The sequence below is a fragment of the Emys orbicularis genome, chromosome 9, assembly GCF_028017835.1.
Source record: "Emys orbicularis isolate rEmyOrb1 chromosome 9, rEmyOrb1.hap1, whole genome shotgun sequence".
Classification (NCBI taxonomy): Eukaryota; Metazoa; Chordata; order Testudines; family Emydidae; genus Emys; species Emys orbicularis.
This window is the reverse complement of record NC_088691.1, coordinates 74,372,691-74,399,431: the sequence shown is the minus strand read 5'-3', so window position 1 is coordinate 74,399,431 and position 26,741 is coordinate 74,372,691. Positions and strand designations below refer to the sequence as shown.

The 26,741-nt window shown below is 41.4% G+C and overlaps 2 protein-coding genes and 1 long non-coding RNA gene across 7 annotated transcripts in view; 2 read left to right on the top strand and 1 right to left on the bottom strand.

Annotated features, from left to right (window-relative positions):
- The window catches only part of ATR (ATR serine/threonine kinase), an 80,182-nt gene extending 64,823 nt beyond the window's left edge, over positions 1-15,359 (top strand). For both annotated transcript variants that reach the window (XM_065410739.1, XM_065410738.1), the window contains 7 exons: positions 209-352; positions 3,862-4,012; positions 7,930-8,086; positions 8,305-8,458; positions 10,202-10,353; positions 13,415-13,520; positions 15,186-15,359. In XM_065410739.1, the coding sequence (XP_065266811.1) occupies positions 209-352; positions 3,862-4,012; positions 7,930-8,086; positions 8,305-8,458; positions 10,202-10,353; positions 13,415-13,520; positions 15,186-15,359 (1,038 nt within the window). The remainder of the gene's footprint in view (positions 1-208; positions 353-3,861; positions 4,013-7,929; positions 8,087-8,304; positions 8,459-10,201; positions 10,354-13,414; positions 13,521-15,185) is intronic.
- A 1,860-nt stretch (positions 15,360-17,219) lies between these two features.
- On the bottom strand, positions 17,220-20,514 carry LOC135883920 (uncharacterized). 2 transcript variants are annotated; one of them, XR_010561665.1, is made up of 3 exons: positions 20,367-20,514; positions 18,958-19,099; positions 17,220-18,180 (listed from the first exon to the last, which is right to left on the bottom strand). It is a non-coding gene; the product is annotated as an uncharacterized LOC135883920 (long non-coding RNA). The 2 variants fall into 2 exon arrangements; XR_010561666.1 differs by lacking the exon at positions 17,220-18,180 and adding an exon at positions 18,504-18,583.
- A 327-nt stretch (positions 20,515-20,841) lies between these two features.
- Positions 20,842-26,741, top strand: part of XRN1 (5'-3' exoribonuclease 1) — a 77,744-nt gene continuing 71,844 nt past the window's right edge. For all 3 annotated transcript variants that reach the window (XM_065410510.1, XM_065410509.1, XM_065410507.1), the window contains exon 1: positions 20,842-20,951. In XM_065410510.1, coding sequence (XP_065266582.1) covers positions 20,877-20,951 — 75 coding nt within the window. In that variant the 5' untranslated portion in view covers positions 20,842-20,876. The remainder of the gene's footprint in view (positions 20,952-26,741) is intronic.

The window sequence follows — 26,741 nt, the reverse complement described above, 5'->3', positions numbered from 1 at the left end:
AGCACTGAGGACCAGATTGATGGCTAGCTTTTTGGTACTACAACCTGAAAGAAGGGCACTGGTACTAAGATCAAGTTTTGGCTAGGGTCAAATGAGTTGTAAACTAACTAAAATAGGAAGTGCTAGCACAAATGTGGCTGTTAAGATTCCCAAGACTTTGTTGAAGAATAACCACAAGATTTAATGACTACTTCCATTTTTCCTTTAGGTGGAAATCCTTGCATCTCTTCAAAAACCAAAAAAGATTACTTTAAAAGGTTCAGATGGAAAAACCTATATTATGATGTGTAAGCCAAAAGATGACCTAAGAAAAGATTGCCGACTCATGGAGTTTAATTCCTTGATTAATAAGGTTTGAAGATGATTTTGCAAATCTTCTCTATGCTTGTTGACTAGAAAAATGATAAAGTAATCAACAAATAAAAGTATTTGACTCCCTACATCCTTGAAAAAGAAATCTTTATGGGAAAAAATATTACTTCAATTAGTGCCCAATCCTACAAAGTCTTGAATGCATTCAACTCCCACTGATTTCTGTGGGAGTTGAGGATGCTCACAGAATTGGGACTTTATTCAAGAAAACAATAGTCTATGTAAAATTTGGAGGAGTTACTTGTTATCTTTCTGCCCCTACCCTACCCTAACCCTGTCTACTGATAATTGTTTCCCCTTTACACCTCCCTCTTACTGAGGATTTCTTCATTGCTAGGCAATGATGGGTAGATAAACAGTGATTATGGCAAAACATTAACAACTACGGAAAGAGACTATTTTTATCCTAGTCAGATTGTCTTTTTCACTAGTTCACCTAATGTTAATATACTATATTTTCAGTGAGGTCAAGGAAAATGGTAGTGGCTCTGGAATACTAACCTACTAACTAACCCAGACATTCTATTTAAAGGGTTTATTCAGCCAGTGATCTTTATTGTAAAATCATTATTTATTTTTTTTGAGGGCAAGTAGGGAGGAGATTTAAGAATTCTATTTACTTTTGATTTACTGCAAATGTGGAATTTCAGAATTTAAAACCCTAGATTATGGTGGGGGAAATTTAGATGTAGACATAAGAGTGGCCATATTGGGTCGGACCAGTGGTCCATCTAACCTAGTACCCTGTCTACTGATTGTGCCAGATACTTCAGAGGGAATGAACAGAAAAGAGCAATTTTGAGTGATCCACCCCCTGTTGTCTAGGCCCAGATTCTGGCAGTCAGAGGTTTTTTAGAGAGCTCTCCCAGCGCTCTAAAAAAAACCCACCTCCACGAGGGGCGTAGCTACCAGCGCTGGTGCACTGACTACACTGGTGCTTTACAGGGCTGAAACTTGCTGCGCTTAGAGGGGTGTTTTTTCACACCCCTGAGCGAGAAAGTTGCAGCACTGTAAAGTGCTAATGTAGACAAGCCGAGATTTGCTTAAGAGCCATTGGTGAGGGATATTGTCAAAGGTTTTCTTAAAATCCATGAACACTACATCAGCTGGATCACCCTGTTTCACATGTTTGTTGACACCCTCAAAGAATTCTAATAGATTGGTGAAGCATGATTTTCCTTTACAAAGGGAGTGTCTTCCCCAACAGATCGTGTTTGTTTCTGATAAGTCTGTTTTTTACTATAGTTTTAATCAGTTTGCCTGGTACTGAAGTTAGGCTTTATTGACCTGTAATTGCCAGTTTTGCCTCTGGAGCCTTTTAAAAAAAATCATATTACCTTAGCTATCCTCCAGTCATCTGGTACAGAGGCTGATTTTAAGGGATAGGTTACATACCATAGTTACTAGTTCTGCGATAGTTTCTTCTGACCTCTTAGGTGAATGTGGTCCTGGTAACTTATTACTGTTTAGTTTATCAGTTTGTTCTAAAACCTCCTCTATTGACACCTCAATCTGTGACAGTTCCTCAAATTTGTCACCTATAAAGACTGGCTTAGGTGTGGGAATCTTCCCCGCATCTTCTGCAATGAAGACCGATGCAAAGAATTCATTTAGCTTCACTTCAATGGCCTTGTCATCCTTCAGTGCTCCTTTAGCACCTCAACTGCCCAGTAGCCCCACTGACTGATTGGCCAGCTTCCTGCTTCTGATGTACTTAAAATTTTTCTCTTCAAATTCTTTCTTGGCCTGCCTCCTAATACTTTTACACTTGACTTTCCAGGATTATGTTCCTTTCTATTTTCCTCAGTAGGATTTGATTCTCAATTTTTAAAGAATACTTTTTCGCCTCTAACCACCTTTTTTGCTCTGCTGATTAGCCATGGTGGCATTTTTTGTCGTCTTACTGGTTTTGGGGGTTTTTATTTATTTGGGGTATGCATTTAGTTTGAGCCTCTGTGGTGGTGTTTTTAAATAGTCTACATGCCGTTTGCAGGTATTTCACCCTTGTTACTATTCCTTTTTATTTCCATTTAACTAGCTTCCTCATTTTTGTATAGTTCCCCCTTTTGAAGCTAAATGCTACTGTGGTAGTTTCTTTGGCACCCTTTTGTCCCCCTACCCCCGGATGTTTAAATTTAATTACATTATGGACACTATCACTGATCAGTTCAACTGTCACCTCCTGGACCCGATCCTGTGCTCCACTTAGGACTAAATCAAGAATTGCCTTTCCTCTTGTGAGTTCCAGGACAAGCTGCTCCAAGAACCAGGCATTTATATTGTCCAGAAATTTTATCTCTGTATCCCTGAGGTGACAGTCAATATGAGGATAATTGAAATCATCCATTATTATTGCGTTTTCTGTTTTTGTAGCCTCTCTACTCTTCCAGAGCATTTCACAGTCTCTGTCACCATCTCGGTCAAGTGTTTGGTAGTATATTCCTACTGCTATGCTCTTATTGTTCAAGCATGGAATTTCTATCCATTGAGATTCTGTGGTACAGTTTGATTCATTTAAGATTTTTTACTTTATTTGACTCTACGCTTTCTTTCCCATATAGTGCCACTCCCCCACCAGCACAGCCTACTCTGTCATTCCTATATATTTTGTATCCTGGTATTACCATGTCCCATTGATGATAATCCTCATTGCACCAAGTTTCTGTGATGCCTACTATATCAATATCCTCATTTAATTCCAGGCACCCTAGTTCACCATCTTAGTATTTAGACTTCTAGCATATGTATATAGGCACTTGTACATTTTGTCAATATTCAGTTGCTTGCCTTCATGTGTTATATTTAAATGGGACTCTTTTTTATGTTTGACTGTTCCTCACTAGCTCCTATGTGTACTTTATCAACTTCTTTCCTATCTTTTTACTAAGATATAGAGTTCCTCTTTTAATAAATTCATCCCTAAGGGATGTCTCCTCCCAAACCATACGCTTCTCCACACCTGTCAGCTTTCCCCCAGCTCTTAGTTTAAAAAAATCTTCTACAACCTTTTTAATTTTACATGCCAACAGCCTGGTTCCATTTTGATTGAGATGGAGCCCATCCTTCTGGTATAGGCTGCTCCTTTTCCAAAAGGTTCCCCAGTTCCTAGTAAATCTAAAACCCTCCTCCCTATCCCATCATCTTATCCACACATTGAGACCCTGCAGTTCTGCTTGTCTTTCTGGCCTTGTGCATGGAACTGGAAGCATTGCAGAGAATGCTACCTTGGAGGTCTTGCGCTTTAATCTCTTACTAGCAGCTAAACCTTAGTATGCCGCATACCATTTACCATGTGGTTCTCCTGGTCATCAGAAACACAACTATTTATATTTCTAATAATCAAATCCCCCATTATTATTACCTTGCTCTTCCTAATAACTGGGGTTCCCTCCCCAGCGGGACAAATTGGTTAAAGTTATCAGTTTATTTTGATCTTGTGTTTGTGATGATATTTGGTAATGTTATTTATTTATTTTGTTTTATAAATAGTGCTTAAGAAAGGATGCCGAGTCACGTAGGCGAGAACTGCATATTCGAACCTATGCAGTTATTCCACTAAATGATGAATGTGGGATAATTGAATGGGTGAACAACACGGCTGGCTTAAGAAATATCCTGATCAAACTGTACAAGGAGAAGGGTAAAAAAACTTGTATATAATAATTCATGTGAGGGGGACAGACAAAGAGCAATGAGATGAAATAAAGTAGAGATACATACGTTGTTGTCGCGGGGCTGATACACCTCATCACCCCGGGGGGGCGTGGGTCGGGGTGCATCACAGCTCCGCTGTTGAGTTGGAAGGGCTGTCCAACGTCTCAGGGCAGCGTGGCTTCGTGGCCTTAGTCCTTAATACGACCCTTGCTCTCAGGGCAGTGCGGCCTGGTGGACAGAGTCTGTAATACAGCCTTAATCACAGGGCAACGGGGCCCAATGGCCAGAGTTAATACTTCAGCCCCTTGCTGTCAGGGCAGTGCAGCCTAGCGGTTAGAGTCTGTACTACCGCCCTTACTATTGGGGCAGTGCAGCCCAATGGCCAGAGTCGGTGATACGGCCCTCTCTCAGGGCAGTGCGGCCTAGGGCCAGAGTCCGTAATACTGGTGAGCGGGACCAGCACCCTGGGGTGGGTGGTGGCCAGGATAGGGGGACCTGGGCCCGCCCTCTTCATTGGGTCCCAACCCAGGGCCCTATAGGTGGCGGGGTTGCCCACCACCAGCTCGGCAGAGCTCCAAACAAAACACGCCAAGCCTTGGTCCAGTTCTGTAACTGTTTCCCTGCCAAACTTCCCTGGGTTGCTTCCTACCCAAGTGTCTGGGGTTCTCTGTCTCAGGGATTCTCCAGTCTCTCCCCTCTCTGCAATGTCCCATGCCAGTGTGTCGGGGTCCGTCTCTGACTGGCTGGCCTCCACGTCTTGGAGTGCAGGCGGTCCTCCCTCAGGAGCTAGCAACACACCTCCTTCCCCACGGAGGTCAGCCCAGACTGAGCTGCTCTGCTGGGTTTTATATCCTGCTTCCAGCTGGAGCATGCCCAGCAGAGCTGGGGGAGTGTGGCCTCCTCAGCTAAAAGAGAAGGGTTAACCCCTGCTGTACCAGTGCGGGGTTGATACACCCCATCACACGCTTATAGAAAATCTTTTTAGATTTATAAATTTTAGGCAAAAATGAGCTCTGTGATGCATTATCTTACTTGGCTATACAGTACCTCTCAAACCTGGAGTTATGTGGCTGATTTATGCTGCCTTTGTTTGGATGGGATTGTAGCTCTCAGTAAATGAGACAGAAAGCAAGTGATCAGACCCCAAACTTCTAGACAAAACTGAGCTTTAGAAGGTGTGATAATTTCATTCTGCTGCCGAGCTTCTCTTCTAATTCATAACAAATGGGTAATGGCTCTCATCTATGGACTTTGGAGATGTTCCAGTGTTGTTGCTAGAGGCTCCAGGACTAAGCCCTGACCTTCAACTGAAGCCTCCAGAAGGAATTTCCCATTTGTTATGAATGAGGAGAGAAGCTTCTAGCAGAAAGAAAATTATCTTGTAAGAAATTTCTTTATCCTGTCCTGAATGCTGGGAAGATGCAGCAGATATTATTTCGCCATTACCAGCACACCATTGGCAGATTTTTTGTTGTACTCATAAATGCAAGAATATCTAAACTTGCTATTAATGTTTTTCAGGGCATCACAAAGATAAACCTAATGTGGCTTTCTTTTAGTGCTGAGAATTTAATCTTCTTAATCCATTCTTATGTCACTAGTACTGCTGCTGAAGCTCATTGTCATTAAAAGGAATATGTGTACAGTACTGAGCAATAAAATAATGCTTGGCTTTTCTTTTGTCTTAGGCTTTATGTCCACTCTTAATTTTTGCTTGTCATTTTTATTATACTTGTTTTTAATCTTTATCATTTATCAAATTAACTGCCACAATGACTTTCCAGTGAAAAATCAGAATCCTTTGCTTTTCAACAAACTTAACTTTACATTGAGCAGCGTCATAAAATCATAGTTGACCATTGGAAAAACTTTTTTTTAGGGCTGTCAATTAATTGCAGTTAACTCACATCATTAACTAAAAAAAATTAGTCGCAATTAAAAAAATTAATCACAACTAATTGCACTTCTAACATAGAATACCAATTGAAATTTATTAAATATTTTTGGATGTTTTCTACATTTTCAATATTGATTTTAGTTACAACAAAGAATACAAAGTGCACAGTGCTCAGTTTATATTATTTTTATTACAAATATTTGCACTGTAAAAATAATAAACAAAAGACATAGTATTTTTCAATTCACCTCATACAAGTACTGAAGTGCACTCTCTTTATTGTGAAAGTGTAACTTATAAATGCAGATTTTTGTTGTTGTTACATAACTGCACTCAAAAACAAAACAGTGTAAAACTTTAGCGCCTACAGGTCCACTCAGTCCTACTTCTTATTCTGCCAATCGCTCAGACAAACAAGTTTGTTTACTTTGACGGGAGATACTGCTGTCTGCTTCTTATTTACAATGTCACCTGAAAGTGAGAACGGGTTGGCATGGCACTTTTGTAGCCGGCGTTGCAAGGTATTTACATGCCAGATATGCTAAACATTCATATGCCCCTTCATGCTTTGGCCACCATTCCAGAGGACATGCTTCCACGCTGATGATGCTCATTAAAAAAATAATGCGTCAATTAAATTTGTGACTGTACTCCTTTGGGGGGAGAATTGTATGTCTCCTACTCTTTTTTACCCGCACTCTGCATATATTTCATGTTATAGCAGTCTTGGATGATGACCCAGCACATGTTCGTTTTAAGAACACTTTCACAGCAGATTTGACAAAACGCAAAGAAGGTACCAATGTGAGATTTCTAAAAATAGCTACAGAACTCGACCCAAGGTTTAAGAATCTGAAGTGCCGTCCAAAATCTGAGAGGGTCAAGGTGTGGAGCATGCTTTTAGAAGTCTTAAAAGAGCAGCACTCTGATGCTACAGAACTCAGAAGCTACAGAACCCAAACCACCAAAAAAGAAAATCAGCCTTCTGGTGGTGGCATCTGACTCAGATGATGAAAATGAACATGCGTCAGTCCGCACTGCTTTGGATCGTTATAGAGCAGAACCCATCATCAGCATGGAAGCATGTCCTCTGGAATGGTGGTTGAAGCATGAAGGGAGATATGAATCTTTAGCGCATCTGGCACGTAAATATCTTGCAGCGCCAGCTACAACAGTGCCATGTGAATGCCTGTTCTCACTTTCAGATGACGTAAAGAAGAAGCAGGCAGCATTATCTCCTGCAAACTATAACAACCTTGTTTGTCTGAGTGATTAGCTGACCAAGAAGCAGGACTGAGTGGACTTGTAAGCTCTAAAGTTTTACATTGTTTTATTTTTGAATGCAGTTTTTTTTGTACATAATTTTACATTTGTAAATTCAACTTTCATGATAAAGAGATTGCACTACAGTACTTGTATGAGGTGAACTGAAAAATAATTTTTTTTTGTTTTTTAGTGCAAATATTTGTAATAAAAAATATAGTGAGCACTGTGCACTTTGTATTCTGTGTTGTAATTGAAATTAATATATTTGAAAATGTAGTAAACATCCAAAAATATTTAAAATAAATGGTATTCTATTGTTGTTTAAAAGCGCGATTAATCACGATTATTTTTTTTAATCGCTTGACAGCCCTACTTTTTTTCTACTTCATCTGGGTCAACCACACAGCACTCAAAATTTTCTGAGCTGCAGATGACAATAGAGGCTTTGTCTTTCACATGTGTCAACTGGCATGATTGATGGATCCTAGGGATTTTATTGTGGAAGGGAATTTGTTTACTTCATGTAACCTGGCTCAGCCAAGATCTGAATTTGTAATGTGCTTGCACAGCTGCCTTTTTTCCTGAGTTGCCTGAGTACTTTTTAAATATTAATTTAATTAAAACAGTAAAACCTCTTCTAATTTTGGTATTTTAAGCTACACTTGATGAACTCTAAATAGTAGTTGGGGAGACTATATAATAAGACTTGGTTTGTTACATCTGATTGAAATCTTTTACAGGAGTCTATATGACTGGAAAGGAGCTACGGCAACACATGCTTCCGAAGTCAGCACCTTTATCTGAAAAGCTGAAAATGTTCAAAGAAACTCTTCTGCCCCGACATCCTCCTATTTTTCATGAATGGTTTCTGAGAACATTCCCTGATCCTACTTTATGGTCAGTTGCTGTGATCATGTTAGCTTAATGACACTAGTTTATTTTCACAAAATGTAAATGAAGATAAAGCAGACAGAAAATGAAATATGTACTAAGCAAAATAAGACTGGAGCTTTTCACATAGAGCACAAAAGCTATTTAAAAGCTCTAAATTGTCTAAAAGGTTGTGCAAGGGCAAGTGATCCTAGGTTTTTACATTGGATCCTTATTTTCTGTAGGTACAGTAGCAGATCAGCCTATTGTCGTTCCACTGCAGTGATGTCAATGGTTGGTTACATACTGGGCTTGGGAGACCGCCATGGTGAAAATATTCTTTTTGATTCTTTGACTGGAGAATGTGTGCATGTGGACTTCAACTGTTTGTTCAATAAGGTAGGAAATGTCTTGCTGATCTTGCTTATTTTTTAAACACTTGTAAGTTCAAAATCCACAAATCTCTCCTGCTTTTTCAGTATTTCTTTTATTTTGAGACTCAGAATATCTATCATGATATTCATATATCATTGTGTTTCCTATTCAGATGCTTTAGAGTATATAAACCTATATAGCCAATGGAAAAAAAAATCGTACACAAAGGCATTATTGTTCTATATGCCGTGATAATTAAAGCAGTCTTTTGTTCAGGCAGCATCACGAGCTTTCTTTGGATGCACTAAAATGTCAGCACACGTCAGAGTACTTGCTCGATGTTTACAAAACATTCCAATTAGTCTTTCTTTCTTTCTGTCTGTCACTGCTGTTGTGAATAATGTAGTTTTGTACATCAGTCACTCAAAAGAGAATTTGCCGAGGAAGAAAGTGGTGTTTTCTTTTTAACTGTGGCCAGAATGGGTTTTGGTATTTCTATTGGACAATCTAGTTGGTGCTTGGCTTAATTCAAAAATATGTAATATGGGTCCTGTCAGGGCCGGCTCCAGGCACCAGCCCACCAAGCTTGTGCTTGGGGCGGCACCTGGAGGGGGGCAGCGCGGCGCTCCGGCTGCCGGGGAGAGTGGGGCCACAGCCGGGCTCGCCGCCCTCCCCCCGGCGCTCTGGCCGCCCTCCCCCCCCGCGCCCTCCCCCCGGCGCTCTGGCTGCCGGGGGGAGAGCCGAGCCCCAGCTGGGGCTCGCCGCCCTCTCGCCACCTTGCCCCCGGCGCTCTGGCTGCCGGGGGGAGAGCCGAGCCCCAGCCGGGGCTCGCCGCCCTGCCCCCGGCGCTCTGGCCACTGGGGGGAGAGCCGAGCCTCAGCTGGGGCTCGCCGCCCTCTCGCCGCCCTGCCCCCGGTGCTCTGGCCGCCGGGGGGAGAGCGGAGCCCCCGCCGGGGCTCGCCATCCTCCCCCCCGGCCGCCGGGGGGAGAGCCCCACCGGGGCTCGCCGCCTTCCCCCCCCGGCGTCCTCCCCCTGGCCGCCGGGGGGAGAGCGGAGCCCCCGCCGGGGCTCGCCGCCCTCCCCCCGGGGCTCCGGCCGCCCTCTGGGGGGAGAGGGCGGCCGGAGGCTTTTTTGCCTGGGGCGGCAAAAAAGCCAGAGCCGGCCCTGGGTCCTGTTCAGCTAGTTGCCCTGTTAAATCTTCAGTGCCAACCATTTGGCCTTATTGGTCCTATTCAACCTTGTTTTTAAAACAAAATGTTTTGACTATGTATCTATAAATTATGAGAATAGTGAGGATTTTAAAACTATCATCAGAACTTGCCTGAGGTGGTGGAACAAAGATAAAATTTAAATCTTGAAAGCTGGTGTATGATTTAAAACAGAAAACATTAAAGAATTTTTGGTAGTTCTCATCAATCTTGCACCAAAATCCTAGTCTTTGTCACCTTTATTATTCTATATCCCATATCAATCCTTTGCTCATGCCAAATTTTCCTAAATGGTGAGATGGACTTGTGATATGGCCAGATGTCTGCTAGCTAGGATGAGACCTCCAGAAGCAATGCTGACATAACCCAATTCAATTCTATGCCAGAATCACCTGAATTTGGTTTACTCTAATGGCAAAAGTTAGGCAAGATAAGTTAGTTGTTTGGCCTGCAGTGGTCTGACATACAATTTGGAAAAGAAACTTGATAGAAATAATAAATCAGAAAAACTGTTCTGAAGTTAACTTCAGATTTAATTAACTTTTTATTAATTTGCAGGGGGAAACTTTTGACGTTCCAGAAATTGTACCTTTTCGCCTCACTCATAATATGGTCAATGGAATGGGTCCAATGGGAACAGAAGGTCTCTTCCGAAGAGCTTGTGAAGTCACAATGAGGCTAATGCGTGATCAGAGAGAACCTCTAATGAGGTACATAGCAATCCGTATTTAAGAGGTTTTTATAATAAAATTATCTAGTTTATGATATAAACTTGAAATGTTAACTGCTGGTCCCTGAGCCAGTTATTTTGGAGAGAGAAAAAACTTCTCTTCCAGTAACACAGATTGAGTCTGACATGCACTTTATGTATAAAACTGTATAGCTAGTCAACACATTTTGTTAACTATAGAGTTAATTTCTAACTAGTAATAAGAAAAAGTACCAAGGTTTACTGTGGATAGAAGTTTTACCGTCTTATACTAAACTTCTGGTTGTTCTCAAAATATAACTTTTAGTTTTTATTTACCTCAAATTGTCTCTGCTTTAACCCTCTTCTGCTTAGTTCTTTTGAGCTAGATCCTCAGCTGCATTGCTCTTCTCAGGTACTGGGGGAATCCTTGGCTGCCTGTTTGAGAAAGCTGTAAGTCACGGTGACCGAGGTCCCAATGGGGGCCAGCTATGATCACTCAATTAGGGTGAACTGCAAAGAATGGGGCAGACAATCCCCATAAAGCTGGTGGATATTCCACTACTTAGATTTACCAAGACAGCATAAAACAGCTTCTTTATTACCTTACTCGTTACTCAGAAGTCCAAACAACACAATTCCCTTAAAGTGATCCAGCCTCAGGCCTCCATCCAGATACCCATGTCAGATATGATGAAAATTTCTGTAAATCTTATTTCATCATATAAAAGAAAAGGTTCTGCCAATCCCAAAGGATCGGACACATTATCTCTCAGGTTAATGAATGTTTCACCTCTTACCCAAATACACGCTACAGCCAATTCTTATTAACTAAACTAAAATTTATTTAAAAACAACAGAAAGAAAGTATGGTTAGAAGATCAATATATACATCTAGACATGAGTTCAATTCACTGAGGTTCAGATTCATAGGATAGATGGTGAGCTTTGTAATTGCAAAGAGTTCTTTCAGAAATAGTTCATAGGTTATAGTCCAATGTCCAAATCTCATATTCAGGGCGAACCAGCATAATGGGGACCTCAGTCTTGTGACTCAAATTTCCCCTGATGAAGCCTAAGCAGATCTGAGATGACAGAATCAGGACCCAAGGATCTTTTATACAATTTCATGTCTTTTGAGTGGTTGGGAGTTCAAAAGGTAATTAGCATGACTTTGAAGGAGGTCCATCACCGGTATTTAGGTATAGAATTAACATAAAGAAGTTTGCTTGTTCCTCCACCATTCACAGATTATTTGTTATACATTTCAAAGAGAGATGAATACAGAGATATCCCAGGTTTACAATTCATTTAAATGATAGGATGTTCTTTTGACCTCTGAATTATCATTATCTCCCCACATGTCTTTTGAGGGTTATTTATTTTGCAGGATGTTTAACCCTTTCTAGCCATGCGTCACAGTCACCTAGTTCAGGGCAAAGAGGCTTGCAAAAGATCTGACCCATTATCTGCTGCTACTCTGGAGTGTAAAACTGAAACTTTCTTAGTAGCCTTCTCACCCTGAGAGTGAGTCCAACATTTTTAAATTTCTAAACTTTTGGCTTGAGTGTATGGTCTTGCTCCAGTGACACACATCCTGAAGTTGCCCATGTTTCAGTGTTGTCTGTGCAGGATTAGTTATACATTCCAAGTCCAAAATAAGGATAAAATACCTTCAAAACAGATACCATGAAGTCCATCTTGCACCATTACCCAATGGAACAGCAAAAACAAAGTTACCTCGTACCAGGTGACTTTCTAAGGCACAAACAAACTGTACTGAAAACCTTGGATAATTTTCAATGGTTGCATAAGTCAGCGTGGAGATGATTCTTAGTGCAGGTTTCACTGTATTGTTTTATATATTAAACAGTATGCACCTCTATCACAAGTGGCATAAAAATTTGGCTGAATGCTGACTCCCACATTTTTTCAAACTGAAGTCCAGGCATAGGGGATAAATGGAGACCATTGATTTGACGACAGGTTTTCTTCAGTTCTCTTTAACAAACGTTAATTTTGTTTGTGGTGGTATTGTTGCATGTTAAAAGAATCATTTAATTTTTCTCTAGAAAACATTATGTAAAAGAGTTTCATGTGTTTTTTAAAGCTAGCAACAGATAGTAGTAATCTTATTGAAAGAATTTTTGGGGAGCTATGAAGGGTAGCAGTTCTCATTAAAATGGCAATTTTTATATTTAATATTCACTTGGAGCCAAACGGTGGAGTCCTTCGTTATACAAAATGTCCATTAAATAAACGTTAGTTTTGTTTGGTTAAGGGCACCAAAATTTGATCCATTGTGAGTTGAATCCGTGATGCGCAGTTGTGATGACAGGCATAGAGTGTCTTTATTCCTTTGTGCTTGTATCCCATTTCTGAGCATTTGGCCTGCCAATATTTAGATCATGATGGATTAATTGTAATACAGACTAAGAGTCTGTAGAGGATTCGTGCTTAAATTGGATGTTCTATAATCTGCTTTTACTTCCTGGAGTTGTCACACACTTGCTACATATTTCACTAGACTGTTCATTAACTTGAGAACACATTTAAGATCTTTACTCAGAGAAACATGGAAGATAGCTCATGTTCTGAGGGCTGTCAGTTACATTACTGTTCCACTAACCTATCCAGACGAGTAATAAAGCCATTATTTTGACTGCCTTCTGAAAGGTATGCTGCTCTGTTATTTTAATTGCAAAAGCTGCTGTTAGAGGATACAAGATCAGATTCAAAAGAATAATTGTGTTGTTTATGACTGCAGTCATGGACAAAGCTAACCTTTATGAAATTACCAGTAGTGATACTGTGGAGAGAACTGTAAAGGAAATAGACTCTTTAAAATAAAAGGAGGGGCTTCATTAATGTTTTTCCTTCCTTTAGGAAATAAAGAATTACAGATGATTAATTATGAATATTAAGCAGTAATGTTTTATTTTAGCAAACAGAAAAAGTGTCTTGCATTTTAAAAATTAAAGTTAATAGTCAAAAGATTCTATTTAATTTTTCATGGTCAAAAGAAGTTTATAACTAATCCTTTTCCCACATAATGAACACTTATTTTGTTTGTATGTTTTTAGTGTCTTGAAGACTTTTATCCACGATCCCCTTGTAGAGTGGAGTAAACCAGTGAAAGGTAATACAAAAGCACAGGTGAATGAAACTGGGGAAGTTGTCAATGAAAAGGTCAGTTGCAAGAAGTTTGATCTACTCTAGAACTAACATTTCATTATTTTATATTTCACAGTATCATCAATTGTTTTGTTCTAATTTATGCAAAGCTTTACTTTCCTGGGTTTTTTTCTTCTAAACCTATTCCAGCTGTTTTTTATTAAATATCTCTGCTGTTGTTTAATCCTTAAAATATGAGACTGATATTTCAATAAAAACCTTCATGAGACCTACTGTACCTTTTTCGCATCATTCTCTAAGGCTGTGTCTATACTGGTAAAATTAGGACCCATAAGTGCAGCTCCATCTGTCATGGAAGCTGTAGTGTAGAGAGGGCTCATGCATTTTTACCAACACGTTATCCAAAGCTACTAGATGACATGGTGATGATGCCACTTGAGCCCTGTCTGTGCTATGGATTCCACTGTTTCTACCATCAGTGTATCTTAACCCAGTAGAGCACAGTCCCCTCCAGAGTCTGGAATGGAACCCAGTCTCTTGCTCAGAGTCTGGAATGGAGTCTCTTGCTCTTTTAACAACCTAGCAAGTTACACACATAAAACTACATTAAAAGAACATTATTAGGGAGTGCCAGCTCTGCAGTAGTTATGGTTGAGCAGCATTGTCTGTTCAAAGGTCCACTCTTCTAAGTACTGTAAAATTCACATGCTTACATGGATTATCTTGAAAATTTCTGTGCCTTATGGGGACACTGGCTAGAGTTCATGATCTAAATTTGGATAATGTAAGCAAGAGATTCCAAGATATGAGATCTTGGGGGGGGAGGGGAGGGTATGTGAGCAGCATCAAGCATGTAATTAAAATCTGTATCATAATGGGGCTGAGTACGTATAAGGGGACTGAAGTAAGTTTGTACAGCCAACTTTAATTCTGGCATTTCCTAACTCTTAAGAGCTTGACCTTACAGTCTTATTGTTCTTTTAATGTAGTTTTTTGTATGTTATACAATATACAAGATAAATGAATGAGTGATCTTATTAAGGAATATATAGCTTCTTTCAGTGTAAGTGTATGTGTATGGCATAATAGTTGTGTGTTTTGCCTGTTTTCATTGTTGAGAATTAGTCAAAATACTTTATTTGGCTCAAGTCTGGTTCATACTTGCAGACTCACTTTTTGACATCAGAGGAAAACTCTTCCAATCTGGCCCACATTAGATCAGTCAAAAAAAACAAACAAAAAAACCCCACCATTTTCAGGTAAAAAATTGCTTTTCTGAACGTAATATGTTTGAATGTTTTCTGGAACATACTTTTTTGACTACAGTTGACTCTTGGCCTCTGTGTTACTGAGCCATATACATACTGTGATAATGAAAGGATTTATATAGAATAAACCACATTTCATTGCTACCTGTTTCAAGAGGTGGTGCAATAGCTTATTCAATCTTTAATAAGGTCTTGTTGTAAAAGTAATGCTAAGGCTATAGCTTGCCCAACAAGCAATCAGTCCTTTAGAATGATTTACTTTGTTCATTTTCTTCAAACTATTTTCAGAAAAAGTTCATAGATATTTGTATATTAAATCTGTTTATGTGGGATCTGGAATACATGCTGTAATTGTCCAAAATTTTATTTGGAAGAACAGGAACTGTTTCTGTTACAGATGTGACAAATGTATGGACATGTGAATTTTAAGTTTTCTTTTTCCTTGTCATAGGCCAAGACTCATGTCCTTGACATAGAACAGCGGCTACAGGGTGTGATTAAGACTAGGAACCGGGTAAAAGGATTGCCCTTGTCTATTGAAGGGCATGTTCATTACCTTATTCAAGAAGCAAACAATGAGAACCTGCTCTGCCAGATGTACATGGGCTGGGCTCCATATATGTGAAATACTGCCTTCACAACTTATGCTGCTATAATTTTTTTTTTAAACAAAACGTTGTTGAATTCTTTTAGTCACTGTAATATTTTCTACAATTACTACTTTTGTTGATTTCTGATTTTGTGCATATCTATATTGCAACTTAATATGCAGTCTATGTAATATATACTATATAGTTGTAGTACATATGCTGTGTATGTTGTATACATATATAAATGCACTCATTGCATTGTATGAGTTTGAAGGTACATACATTTATACATAGATATTTGTATTTATGGAGACTGTTTTATGTATACAGAATACAATAAATGAACTACTAAACAGAATATACAGTCATCTCAATGATGCAGGTGTGTGGTTTCCTGTATACTTGCATTCATCTACAATATTTATGAATGTGTATGTATACTCCCACATCTAAGCAGGGTCAAATTAGTTTTATAAAATGTTTTATATATATTTTTTAAGGGAGGGAGATAAACTTATTCTATTTCTAATTAATTTCTTTTGTAGGAGACAAGAGTTGATATTAAAAAAGAGAATGTATATAAAATGGAATTTTATATCAACATGGTTGAAATGGGATTTTTAGCTGTAACTGTATTCATGTACCTATTTCAGAGGGGTTTTCCAAAACTAGAAACTTTTTTGCAAGATATTCATTCTCACCTAGGTTTCTGTGAAGTTTTGCTATTGCTCATGGGAAGCCCTCAGGCATTTCAAACTATTGTATCAACTAGTAGCACCTGTTTGACCTATTTTCATTCCTCTAAACCACCCAGTAGAGCATAATATGGTGTGTGTCACCAAGAGGCAGGTTTATAACACACAAACTCCTCCAATTGAAGACAATAGCATTTCCTGATTTAGCCTTCTGAAGTGACTGAGATCATTCATGCCCTTAATTTCCTTCTTTTACTTGTACTTTCTTGTTTTTACACCCCTCCCCTATGCTAGAAAACATCATTTTGTGCACTCAACCCCACCTTACTTTGAGAAAGTCCTCAGCCCCCACAGAAACACTTTTTATAGCCTTCCACTAAGAACCCAAATAGAATGAAATGTGTTATACTATGACCATTATTGCCTCTGAGCACCATTTGAAAATAACACTCCATCTCTACTGTTCCCATTTCCCACCCCCACCAAAAAAACCCCACCTAGAATTACAAGGTGCATACATAATCTGAATTAAAGTAATCAAATGGCCTGTATTCTAATTCCCTGCTCTTTGCATGTGTATTATCTAACTTAAATTAAACTCTTTGGGGCAGAGATCTAGAATTTGTCTATGAAGTGTCATGAACATATATGGTGCAGTAGGAGTAATACATTATAATGGAGAGAATCATTCCTTGGGATCTGTGCACAGAATAGCCCCTCCACGCACGGCTGGATCTCCATCCTTCTGAAAGTAAAGGGATTGAGGGGCCTTTGTGTTACTGTCCCTTCACACCATAGAAATCTTTTTGTTGGTGGGGAGGGGCAAACTCATGTCCACCAACATAATGTGGGGAATCTGCCAAAATGTTAATGTATCCTGAAGCTGCACTAATGTCCTTGCCCCAGCCTGCCATACTGTGAAACCCAATTAAGGGAAAACGTAGAGAAGTGGTTAGAGGAATCTTTAGCACAGTGACTCCATTGCTGCAGAAAGAGCAGCCCCTCAGAGTCATTGCTCAGGCACAGGACCCCCTGCTTTTAGCATCTGGACAGAACCCCTTGTTTCCTCCACTGTTGGCAAATCTATTTCGCATTGCTTTCTCGTAGGTTTTCCCATGTGAAGCAATTTTCCAGCCCCTGTTATTTCCCACTCAAGTCAGAGACAGTTTTTCTAGAAACAAAAGTAAGTAATGTGTTTTTGAATATATTCAATTTTCACTGATGGGAGAAACAAATGTCCAGAGTGCTTCCTAAATCAGTAACAAAAGAAAGTATTAACTGTGCGACACGGGCTAGAAAATATTGTGGCAAATCTAGTATATAATTTTTGAAAGTTTCTTCTGTTAAGAGGCAGGTATACATGTGTAATAGTCCTTTATGTAGCAGCTATTGTTCTGCAGCCAGATGCAAATAGTCATTCCTAGTTAATCTGAATTTCAAATAGGTTGCAATGCCCCTCTGAATTTAAATACTATGCAGAACTGTAAATATCTTTTTGCCATTGTTCTCCTGGGAACCTGGACGGTCATCTAAAATAAGACAACATTAAAGATGATGCTGAAATGGATTAATGCTGTCCTATGAATACATTAGCTTGCCCAAACCTGCTTCCAGGTATATTTGTTTTTAAAATGCCATCACTTGGATCCTATGCTGGGTAATTTTTGTACTACAATAAGGTGGTGATGTATGATACATCAAATTGAAATGTAAATAACACTGTCGAGCTAAAGCTAGCTTGGAGGTTCTTATACTGTTTTACATATTCTGATTAAGATCTATACGTTTGAACTAGAACTATAGTTAACTATGCAGTTTCTACCCAGTCCCTTATGAGCCCTGTTTTTTCTAAATACCTATATCCTCTTCAGTATTGCCTTATTTATTTGTTCCTTCTGTTTCTCTACTTTCTCTTTTTTAATTTTTAAAGGAATTTGTGTGTTTTTCAGATGTTTCCTTCTCCATTCTCTGCTTCTTATGCAGTCATCCCCAAAACCTTGTGTACAGATGCTGGTTTCTTCTCTCAATTCAATATCTCATCTCTCCCTGGTACCCTTCATCCTTGGTATTTCCTCCTTTCCCTTCTAATTCCTCTTCTGTCCTCCTTAAGGTGGCCAACGGAGAACCCTTCTGGGTAGGTTGGTGAAAGGGTAGCCTCTTCCTGGGAACAGAAACCATAAGGCCAAGTGACCAAAAGCTACAGGGGAACCCACTGTGCTGTAGTCACAGCACAGAGTGATGCTGCAAAGCTGTATTTTCTGCTGGGCATGAGCCTAGCTGATGCCTCCATGATATCAATGTAAAAGGTGCTGTGCAGCACTCCGCACAACTGTGCAGGAGGGAAAAGGAACTTCTGCACACAACTGATGACCAGTGCCTATGATAGGAAGAAGCTGGAAACAATCCCACTGTGACAGCTTGGACCTCCCATCTGGGATGCCACCTGATGTGCTAGGGTCCCACTTGTTCTGCCAGTTCCACCAACCTGGGTTTCTTCACCCTGTCTTAGCTGGGCCAGGCCCTCAAGCTTTCTCCGGCATACACACAGGTAGGCACACACCCAGCTGCAAGTGGACACAGAGACACTGAGATTAGCTCTGTGTGGGAGGAATCAGCTTGGACATTCACATGCACACCTCCTTTGGGGTATAAACCCAAAATAATAATGTCTTGCACTGTAGAGAACTCTATACAATGTAAGCTCATAAATTCACCCCCTCCCTCAATGTGGAGGAAGATATGCACAACTTCTTGCCCCAGTTTTAAATTATAAATTGCACAAATTGGGTTTTATAATAAAAACAAGTTTATTAACTACAAAGACAGATTTTAAGTGATTAAGGGATAGCAAACAGAACAAAGCAGATTACTAAGCAAATAAAACACAAATACGAAGCTTAAAATCTTAGAGACTGGTTTCAAGAAAGTAATTTCTCACCCTAAATGTTGCTTTTGGGCAGAATGCAGGTTAGCTACCCTGCTTGCAGCTTAAATCTTCAGAGACCAGATCCCTTTTCCAGACAGGGCTCATCTTCCCCCCGGTGTCTTTCGTCCTTTCTTAGATCTTTCCAGCTGTCATCCTGGGTGGGGATTCAGTGAAGAGTGAACCAAGATCAATTTACTCCCCAGCCTTACTTAGAATTTACATAAGGCCGGAATCTTTTGTTTCCCAGTCTTGACCTCCCCCTCCTTTTAGTGGAAAATCACTAGAAGTCCAAGATGGTGTTTAGTACCAGGTGACATGACAACATGACCAAAGCAAGGTCCCGGGACACTTCTCAGGGCCAGCACATCCCTTGGCCTGCGCCGCTTCCCGCAGCCCCCATTGGCCTAGAGCGGCGAACCGCAGCCAGTGGGAGCCGCGATCGGCCGAACCTGCGGACGCGGCAGGTAAACAAACCGGCCCGGCCCACCAGGGGGCTGACCCTGGTGAGCCGTGTGCCAAAGGTTGCCGATCCCTGGTGTAAGTAACTCAGTGATCCAGGAAACCTAATGGGAGCCTTCCAGTCCTTGGTTCATATCTAGCTCAGCTCCTTATTTAGATCTGCCTTGCAACATTCTGCTCCCCAGGCCTGATCTACACCTGGAAAAGTTTTGAAAAGCTTCTTGATTGCTAATGCTGTTTTCAGCATCCTGTTTATTAGCTCTTTTCCCAGCAGGGTGAGATAGCATGGTGCTGAGCACAGCAGCTGTAACCATTGAGTTACCTGCAGCTGAGCTCTTAGCATTGCTTAGGCCTTTGTTAAGCAGGGGAACAGTTTCAGGTGTTTCCCTAGCATAGGCAAGCTCCACTCAACCAGGGTGAGTGGGGTTTGGTTTTGTACAAGCATTGTAGGGGAAGGTGGATGAATGGCACGTGGGTTTGTACATTTTCATACCAGTTTTGCAAGGCTCACATAGATCATTGTCCCTATGGCAGCGCTTGGCTGATGTCTTGCTATGGGCCGCTAAAGAGCCTTGCCCGCTTATGGACCCAAACTTGTCAGGGCTGCCCAGAGGATTTAGGGGGCCTGGGGCAAAGCAGGGGAGTTGCGGCACTTGTACTCACCCAGCGGCGGTCCGGGTCTTTGGCAGCATTTCGGTGGCGGGGGGGCCCCTCAGTCGCTCCACGTCTTCGGCAGCACTGAAGGACCCGCCGCCGAAGACCCGGAGCGACTGAAGGGTCCCCCGCGGCCGAAATACTGCCAAAGACCCGGACGGCCGATGGGCCAGGGCTCGCGGAGCCCCTATGGGGCCTGGGGCAAATTGCTCCACTTGCCCCCACCTCTGGGCGGCCCTGAAACTTGTACCCACTGTGGGGTGCCTGCTGGTGGACAGATGTCTGTACCTCAAACGTCCATACCTCACCTTTGCGACTCACTAACCGCAGCGCCGGTGTAGTGGCACAGGAAATTCTGCCAGGGAGCAGTTTGAGTTTGGGCTACTACACCGGCGGTCGAGGCAGAGAGGGTAGGGTCTCTCACTGACGCGGTGGCCTCTTGCCGCCCCGAACGGGCTAACCCCGGCAGGTCTGCGCTATCCCAGCGCGGAGGACGCACCGGCACATTCGGGGTGGGGTCACTCACGAGAGTCGGGGGCGCCCGGCTGGCAGGCTGCGCTGGCTCGTCTCCCTGCGGGTGGGGGGAGGGAGCGAGCTCCTGCACCTGCCCGCAGGGCTGCCCCAGCGTCGGCGGGGGACAGAAGGTTGTGAGGAAAGACGCTCTGTCTCTGCCTCAGTCTCTATGGGTGGAGTAGAGCCGCTCTGCGCCGCTCTCTGTGGTGGCTGGGCGGCCTGGCTGTCAATAGGACGCGCCGGAAGGAAGCCGGCTGTGGGGGAAGGGCTGTTTGGGTTCGGTCGGGCTGGGATAGGCGGCGGCCATGGGGGTCCCCAAGTTCTACCGGTGGGTCTCGGAGCGGTATCCCTGCCTCAGCCAGGTGCTGAAGGAGCATCAGGTGAGCGGCGCTGGGCCGGGGGTAGCGGGCTGGGGGGTGCGCACCCGCCTTGTCCCAGCCGCTCTCCGGGTACGGGAGGGTGTCCCAGTGCTTCGCCGCAGCCAGCTCACAGCGGAGGGCGGCCGGGAGCCAGCGCGGGCCCGGCACCGCTAACGGTTCCGGGCTCGTGCCCGGCTCTCTGGCGCTGCGCTGACCTGCCTCGTCCCTGTGAGGAGCCAGGCCGCTCCCGAGGGTTCCCCGCAGGCCACGGTGCCAGGGAGCGAGCTCTGAAGCGGGCCCCGCTGACACGCCTCCGCAAACACAGCTGCTGGGAGGCTGGGGCAGGTGCCAGCCCTGCCGTTATGGGGAGAGCAGTGCCTGCTAGTCGCCTTCCCGCTTACGTTCGTTGATTTATTTTCCTTTCCCGGAACACGTCTAGGACTAGCTCAGCAGCTGCTTAGTTTGGCCTTTTATAACACGGCATAATAAACTTGCTAGCAACCCCTCTAGGTACGTTTGGAAGGCGCCTTTCAAAAGATAGAATGCAGCTGTTTTGCTTGACAGCATTGCTTGGATGTAGAAGACAACATCATGGTGGGGTTTTTTAAAGTGCTTAGCCTTGGTCCAACTCTGCTTCTATCTAAGTAATTGAGGGTGATCTAAAAGTAAATAAAGTAGACATCTAAATATTATATGATTAGGAAACGTGGACATATATTGCTGTAGTCAGCATGTTGATGTTTATTAGAATAGCTACATATTATTTTAAAGTAAATTAAAGAGAGGTTGAAAATCATATAGTTAGTGGGTGGAGGGCTTGTCTATGCATTTAAATTAGTTCAGAATAAGGTAGGAATTTAAAGCAGATTAACTGTTCCTGATTAGCTCCATGTCTGGATGCCTTTATTCCAGAATAAGAGTGCTTTATTCCAAATCATGGTAAACTAATTCAGAATAAGGCATTTTTATTCTGGAAAAGGAGTATCCACACATGGAGCTAATCAGGAATAGCTATTCTGGAATAATTCCCCAAGTAGACAAACCCTAAGTAGTTAGAAAGAGGAAAGAATGGAAAACAGAAAAGAAGACTTTCAAAGATGAAAGGACAATTAAACTACTAACCTCTTGTCCTAGATCAGTGGTTCTCAACATTTTTATCATTTAGGGCTGCATATGCAGCTCTCTGTGTTATATGGGCCACATCCACACAATATATATACTACCTGTATGGCCCTGAGAATGTCACATGGGCTGAAGTTGTGTGCTGGTTGGGCCACAGGTTGAGATTCACTGCCCTAGATAAAGGGGCAGTAATATCCTAGTCTTCGAAATTACCAGAGTCTATGCTGGATGCTCAGAGGGGGTTGAAAGCATAAAACAATGTTTGTTAACGATGCTTCATCATACTCCCAGTCAACTGTTTGTTCATTTTGACTTTATCTGCCCAGAGTTGCACCAACTTAACATAAGGTGTGATTTTAAACTGTTTAGTTAAACCAGTGCGGAAGGCTTTGTAGACACTCTTATTTTGGTTTTTATGAGGCTGTCTACAATTAAAAAAACTTTTCTCGTTTAGCTATACTGGCAAAACCCTTCTAGTGTAGATACAACTATACCACCAAAGAGTACTTCTGCTGGTATAGTTTATTCCAGTTCAGTGAGCAAAATAGGCTATATTGGCTAAAGCACCCTATTTTTATCAGTATAACTGTCTACGCTAGGCCTTTTGATAGCGTGCCCACAAAACTTTTAGGTGTAGACCTGGCTTTATTTTAGTTTCGCTTAAGTCATCGATTAATAACAGGTTTCAATTAAACTGAACCTGGCTTCCACAGGGAGCAAATGTATGTACACTCAAGGCCCTTGATTTCTGTTGCATCATAATTGTTGACACTTAAGCCTCTCCTCATTTAAATGTGGTTCTGACTAAACCAATTTCTAACATAGTTTAGCCAGAAAGTGTAGACAGAACCAAACAAAGTTTAAAATTCAACGTGGTTCTTAAAGTAGTTCCTTAACATAGCCTAGTGTAAGTGAATCCTTTACTTAAAAATGGTTTTAAATGCCTTTTAAAATAAAGTTGCATTCCCAACTGTGGGACAAGCCTCTTCGAAAACTGATTTTTAAAACTACATGAACTTTAGAGCACACTAAAATATTGCACTTAAACAAGAAATTTTGGTCTCAGGACAAAAATTCCAAAATAAGCTCCCTGCTGAATGCAGGCAGAGAGCAAGGAACATGTACAACACACATTCTCAGAAAGCTGCCATGGATAGGGCTCACATTCAGCTGTGCATGGGTTTAATGGTCACAGCATGTCCACTTGAGTCATCCAGTTACTGTGACAACAGATTGCCAAAAAAATTTCTGGCTGTTGACTCTGACAGAGTCTTGCTACATATGCGCATTTCAGTCTCTTTGGTTCAGCAATTGAGCACAAGCCGACCTGTAGATACAGACTCTAAGATTAATAACTTTTTCAGTATTGCTTCCCCAAAGGAACATTGAATGCTATGCATTAGCTAAGAAGTACGCCAAGTAACTGAGATCAGTTGAGTGATTAGTAAAGACTTCAGCTATGTCTACACGGCCATGCAGTTTAGACTATGGAGGTCTGAATAGGAATGTGCACCAAAGTACTGCGCTGTAACTCCTCTGTTTAGATGTTGCGGGCACGAACTAAGAGGTTCCTGGTTCACATTAATGTAGTCTTGTTTGAAGAGGACTACATTAACGTGAACTAGGAAACTTTTAGGAACCACGAGGTACAGCAAATTTCAAGACAATCCAAGTAAGCATGTGGTGGATTTTAGAGCACTTAGAGTAGTCTGCTTTTAAGCAGAAAACCATGTAGTTATGCCTTCTTTGGGGCTGTACTGTGTAAGTTGTTTCTTTGAAACAGTAGGATAAAAAGTGTATCGTTAGAATGGTCTTTTAATATAACCAGCTAGCAGCTGTTGAAAATATACAGTGCCTTGTCTGTACTAGACTTAAAGAACTTGTTACTGTGTTAGCTAACACGTGCTAACATCATACCTTCAAATCCTGGTCGAGACAACACCTAAAAAGTACTGTTAAAATGTGTTAGTTGACATGTTCTGTATGAAAGAGAGGCTCTGTCTGAAGTAGATAAAAAAATGTTTTTATAAGCCAATGCTTGAACTCTGAAATGTTAGCACAGTGCCCCGTGTATCTACACAGTCATTCTGGTTATTTATAACTAATTTTTGTACCACTTTTTTTCCCAGTGTCAGGGATGTTGCTTTTAACTATAGTCTCGCTGAACAAAAAGAAGCAGTCTTCACTCAGCGCTCTTAATTACTAGGTTTATTCATATTCATATCAGTGTGTAGAATTTATCATCTGATATCCTTTATGAAGGCCCTAGTGTCCTCCTAGAATAGAAACTCAGCAGCAGCCACTGCTAGCAGAACCAGATGGAATAGGGAAAGGTACTAGCATGAACCTCCTTGCTCACCCACCCCTTCCTTTGTGGAGCCAGCCTGCAAAGCACCATCACAGCATAAAGTTGGTTGTGGGAATACAGTCCTTTACAGCCTGGGGAGCCTTGTTGATGTCAGCAATTCGAGACTCCGTGGGCTTTTTTGTAGGGTTAGGAGATTGATTCTTTGTGGGGTCAACTTTCATAGGCTGATTGACTCTATATAACTTTACCACCAATCTTAAGGCTCTTTACATGGAAAAAAGTAGGAATAAAGGAAAACTCTGAGTATTTTATCCATCATTCAACCAAGAGATAATTCCATGCGTTCAAGGAAAGAAAATTAACTTTTAGTACCCCCAGAATTCCTTATATATCCAGAGAGACTATGTTTTGATCTTTTTGAATCTGGCAGAAAGACTGATTTATGAAATGTTCACCCTTGGTCTATTTTCTGGAACCGGAAGGGGAGGTGCCTTCTACAGATTGACAGTTTCTGGTGATCAGTTGGCTGAGTGCAAAGTCAAGAACTGGAGCAAGATGGACCATTAATTTTTGATGACCAGAACATTTAGGGCTTTAGTAATCAATAATTTGGTGCTCTCTGTATTGAATTTGCTGAGGCATTATGCATTACCAAGTGTGGACAGGTTGACTGAGTAAAGCCTCCGAAGTCTAATTGACTCATAAAATTTATTTTATCTTCTTTTACCATCAGAGCAATAAAATTTTTAGTGTTAGTTATTTGATTTTGGTTTTATTACTGCTACTTCCTTTTGAACTCTCAAACTAAAAACATTCTGTAGGAGGCAGAATGATGTCATGTTAACTATATCATAGTTTTCCATAGTTGTTGGAAGAACGGCATATTCTGCATATCTTTTAAATAATTGGCAAGTACTGTGTGATTTTTTCCCCCATTCAGTTAATCACTACAAGGAGAAACTGTTCTGTTTATTTCTTGGAACTATTCACATTTTTGTCTTTACACATTGTACAAATACATGTTTGCCTAAATTAATATTGTAAAGTGTTCTTCCCACTATTTATCTTCATTGCAAAAAGATGCAGGATAATTTGTATTCTAACATTTAATTACAAAGACTATTATGAAACTGAATTCAGACTGGACATGTTTCACTATTTTATATTTGCTACAGTCCAGCAACATGCTAGTCTACTTGCTATCCAGTGTGTACAGTATTTTAATAGAGAATGAGCAGGTATTACATGCAGATAGAAACCATTAAACATGAAGGCCTGATTCTCTTCTCTTGCTGGTGTCAGTCAGGAGCAATTCTGTTGAAGTTGAAGGAGTAATATTGGTAATATTTTTTTCACTTCAGCAGGTGGGTATTGTAGTTTTAAGAATGTTTGATAGAGATCTTGTAGGTGCTTAAAACTACAATACCCACCTGCTGAAGTGAAAAAACAGATTGACAGAGCCAGACGAGTACCCAGAAGTCACCTCCTACAAGACAGGCCCAACAAAGAAAAATAACAGAACACCACTAGCTGTTACCTTCAGCCCCCAACTAAAACCTCTCCAGCGCATCATCAAAGATCTACAACCTATCCTGAAAGATGATCCCTCACTCTCACAGATCTTGGGAGACAGACCTATCCTCGCTTACAGACAACCCCCCAACCTAAAGCAAATACTCACCAGCAACCACACATCACTGAACAAAAACACTGACCCAGGAACCTATCCTTGTAACAAAGCCCGATGCCAACTCTGTCCACATATCTATTCAAGTGACATCATCATAGGACCTAATCACATCAGCCAGACCATCAGGGGCTCGTTCACCTGCACATCTACCAATGTGATATATGCCATCATGTGCCAGCAATGCCCCTCTGCCATGTACATTGGCCAAACCGGATAGTCTCTACGCAAAAGAATTAATGGACACAAATCTGACATCAGGAATCATAATACTCAAAAACCAGCGGGAGAACACTTTAACCTGTCTGGTCATTCAATGACAGACCTGCGGGTGGCTATTTTACACCAGAAAAACTTCAAAAACAGACTCCAACGAGAGACTGCTGAGCTGGAATTGATATGCAAACTAGATACAATCAACTTAGGATTGAATAAGGACTGGGAATGGCTGAGCCATTACAAACATTGAATCTATCTCCCCTTGTAAGCATTCTCACACTTCTTATCAAACTGTCTGTACTGGGCTATCTTGATTATCACTTCAAAAGTTTTTTTTCTCTTACTTAATTGGCCTCTCAGAGTTGGTAAGACAACTCCCACCTGTTCATGCTCTCTGTATGTGTGTATATGTATCTCCTCAATATATGTTCCATTCTATATGCATCCGAAGAAGTGGGCTGTAGCCCACGAAAGC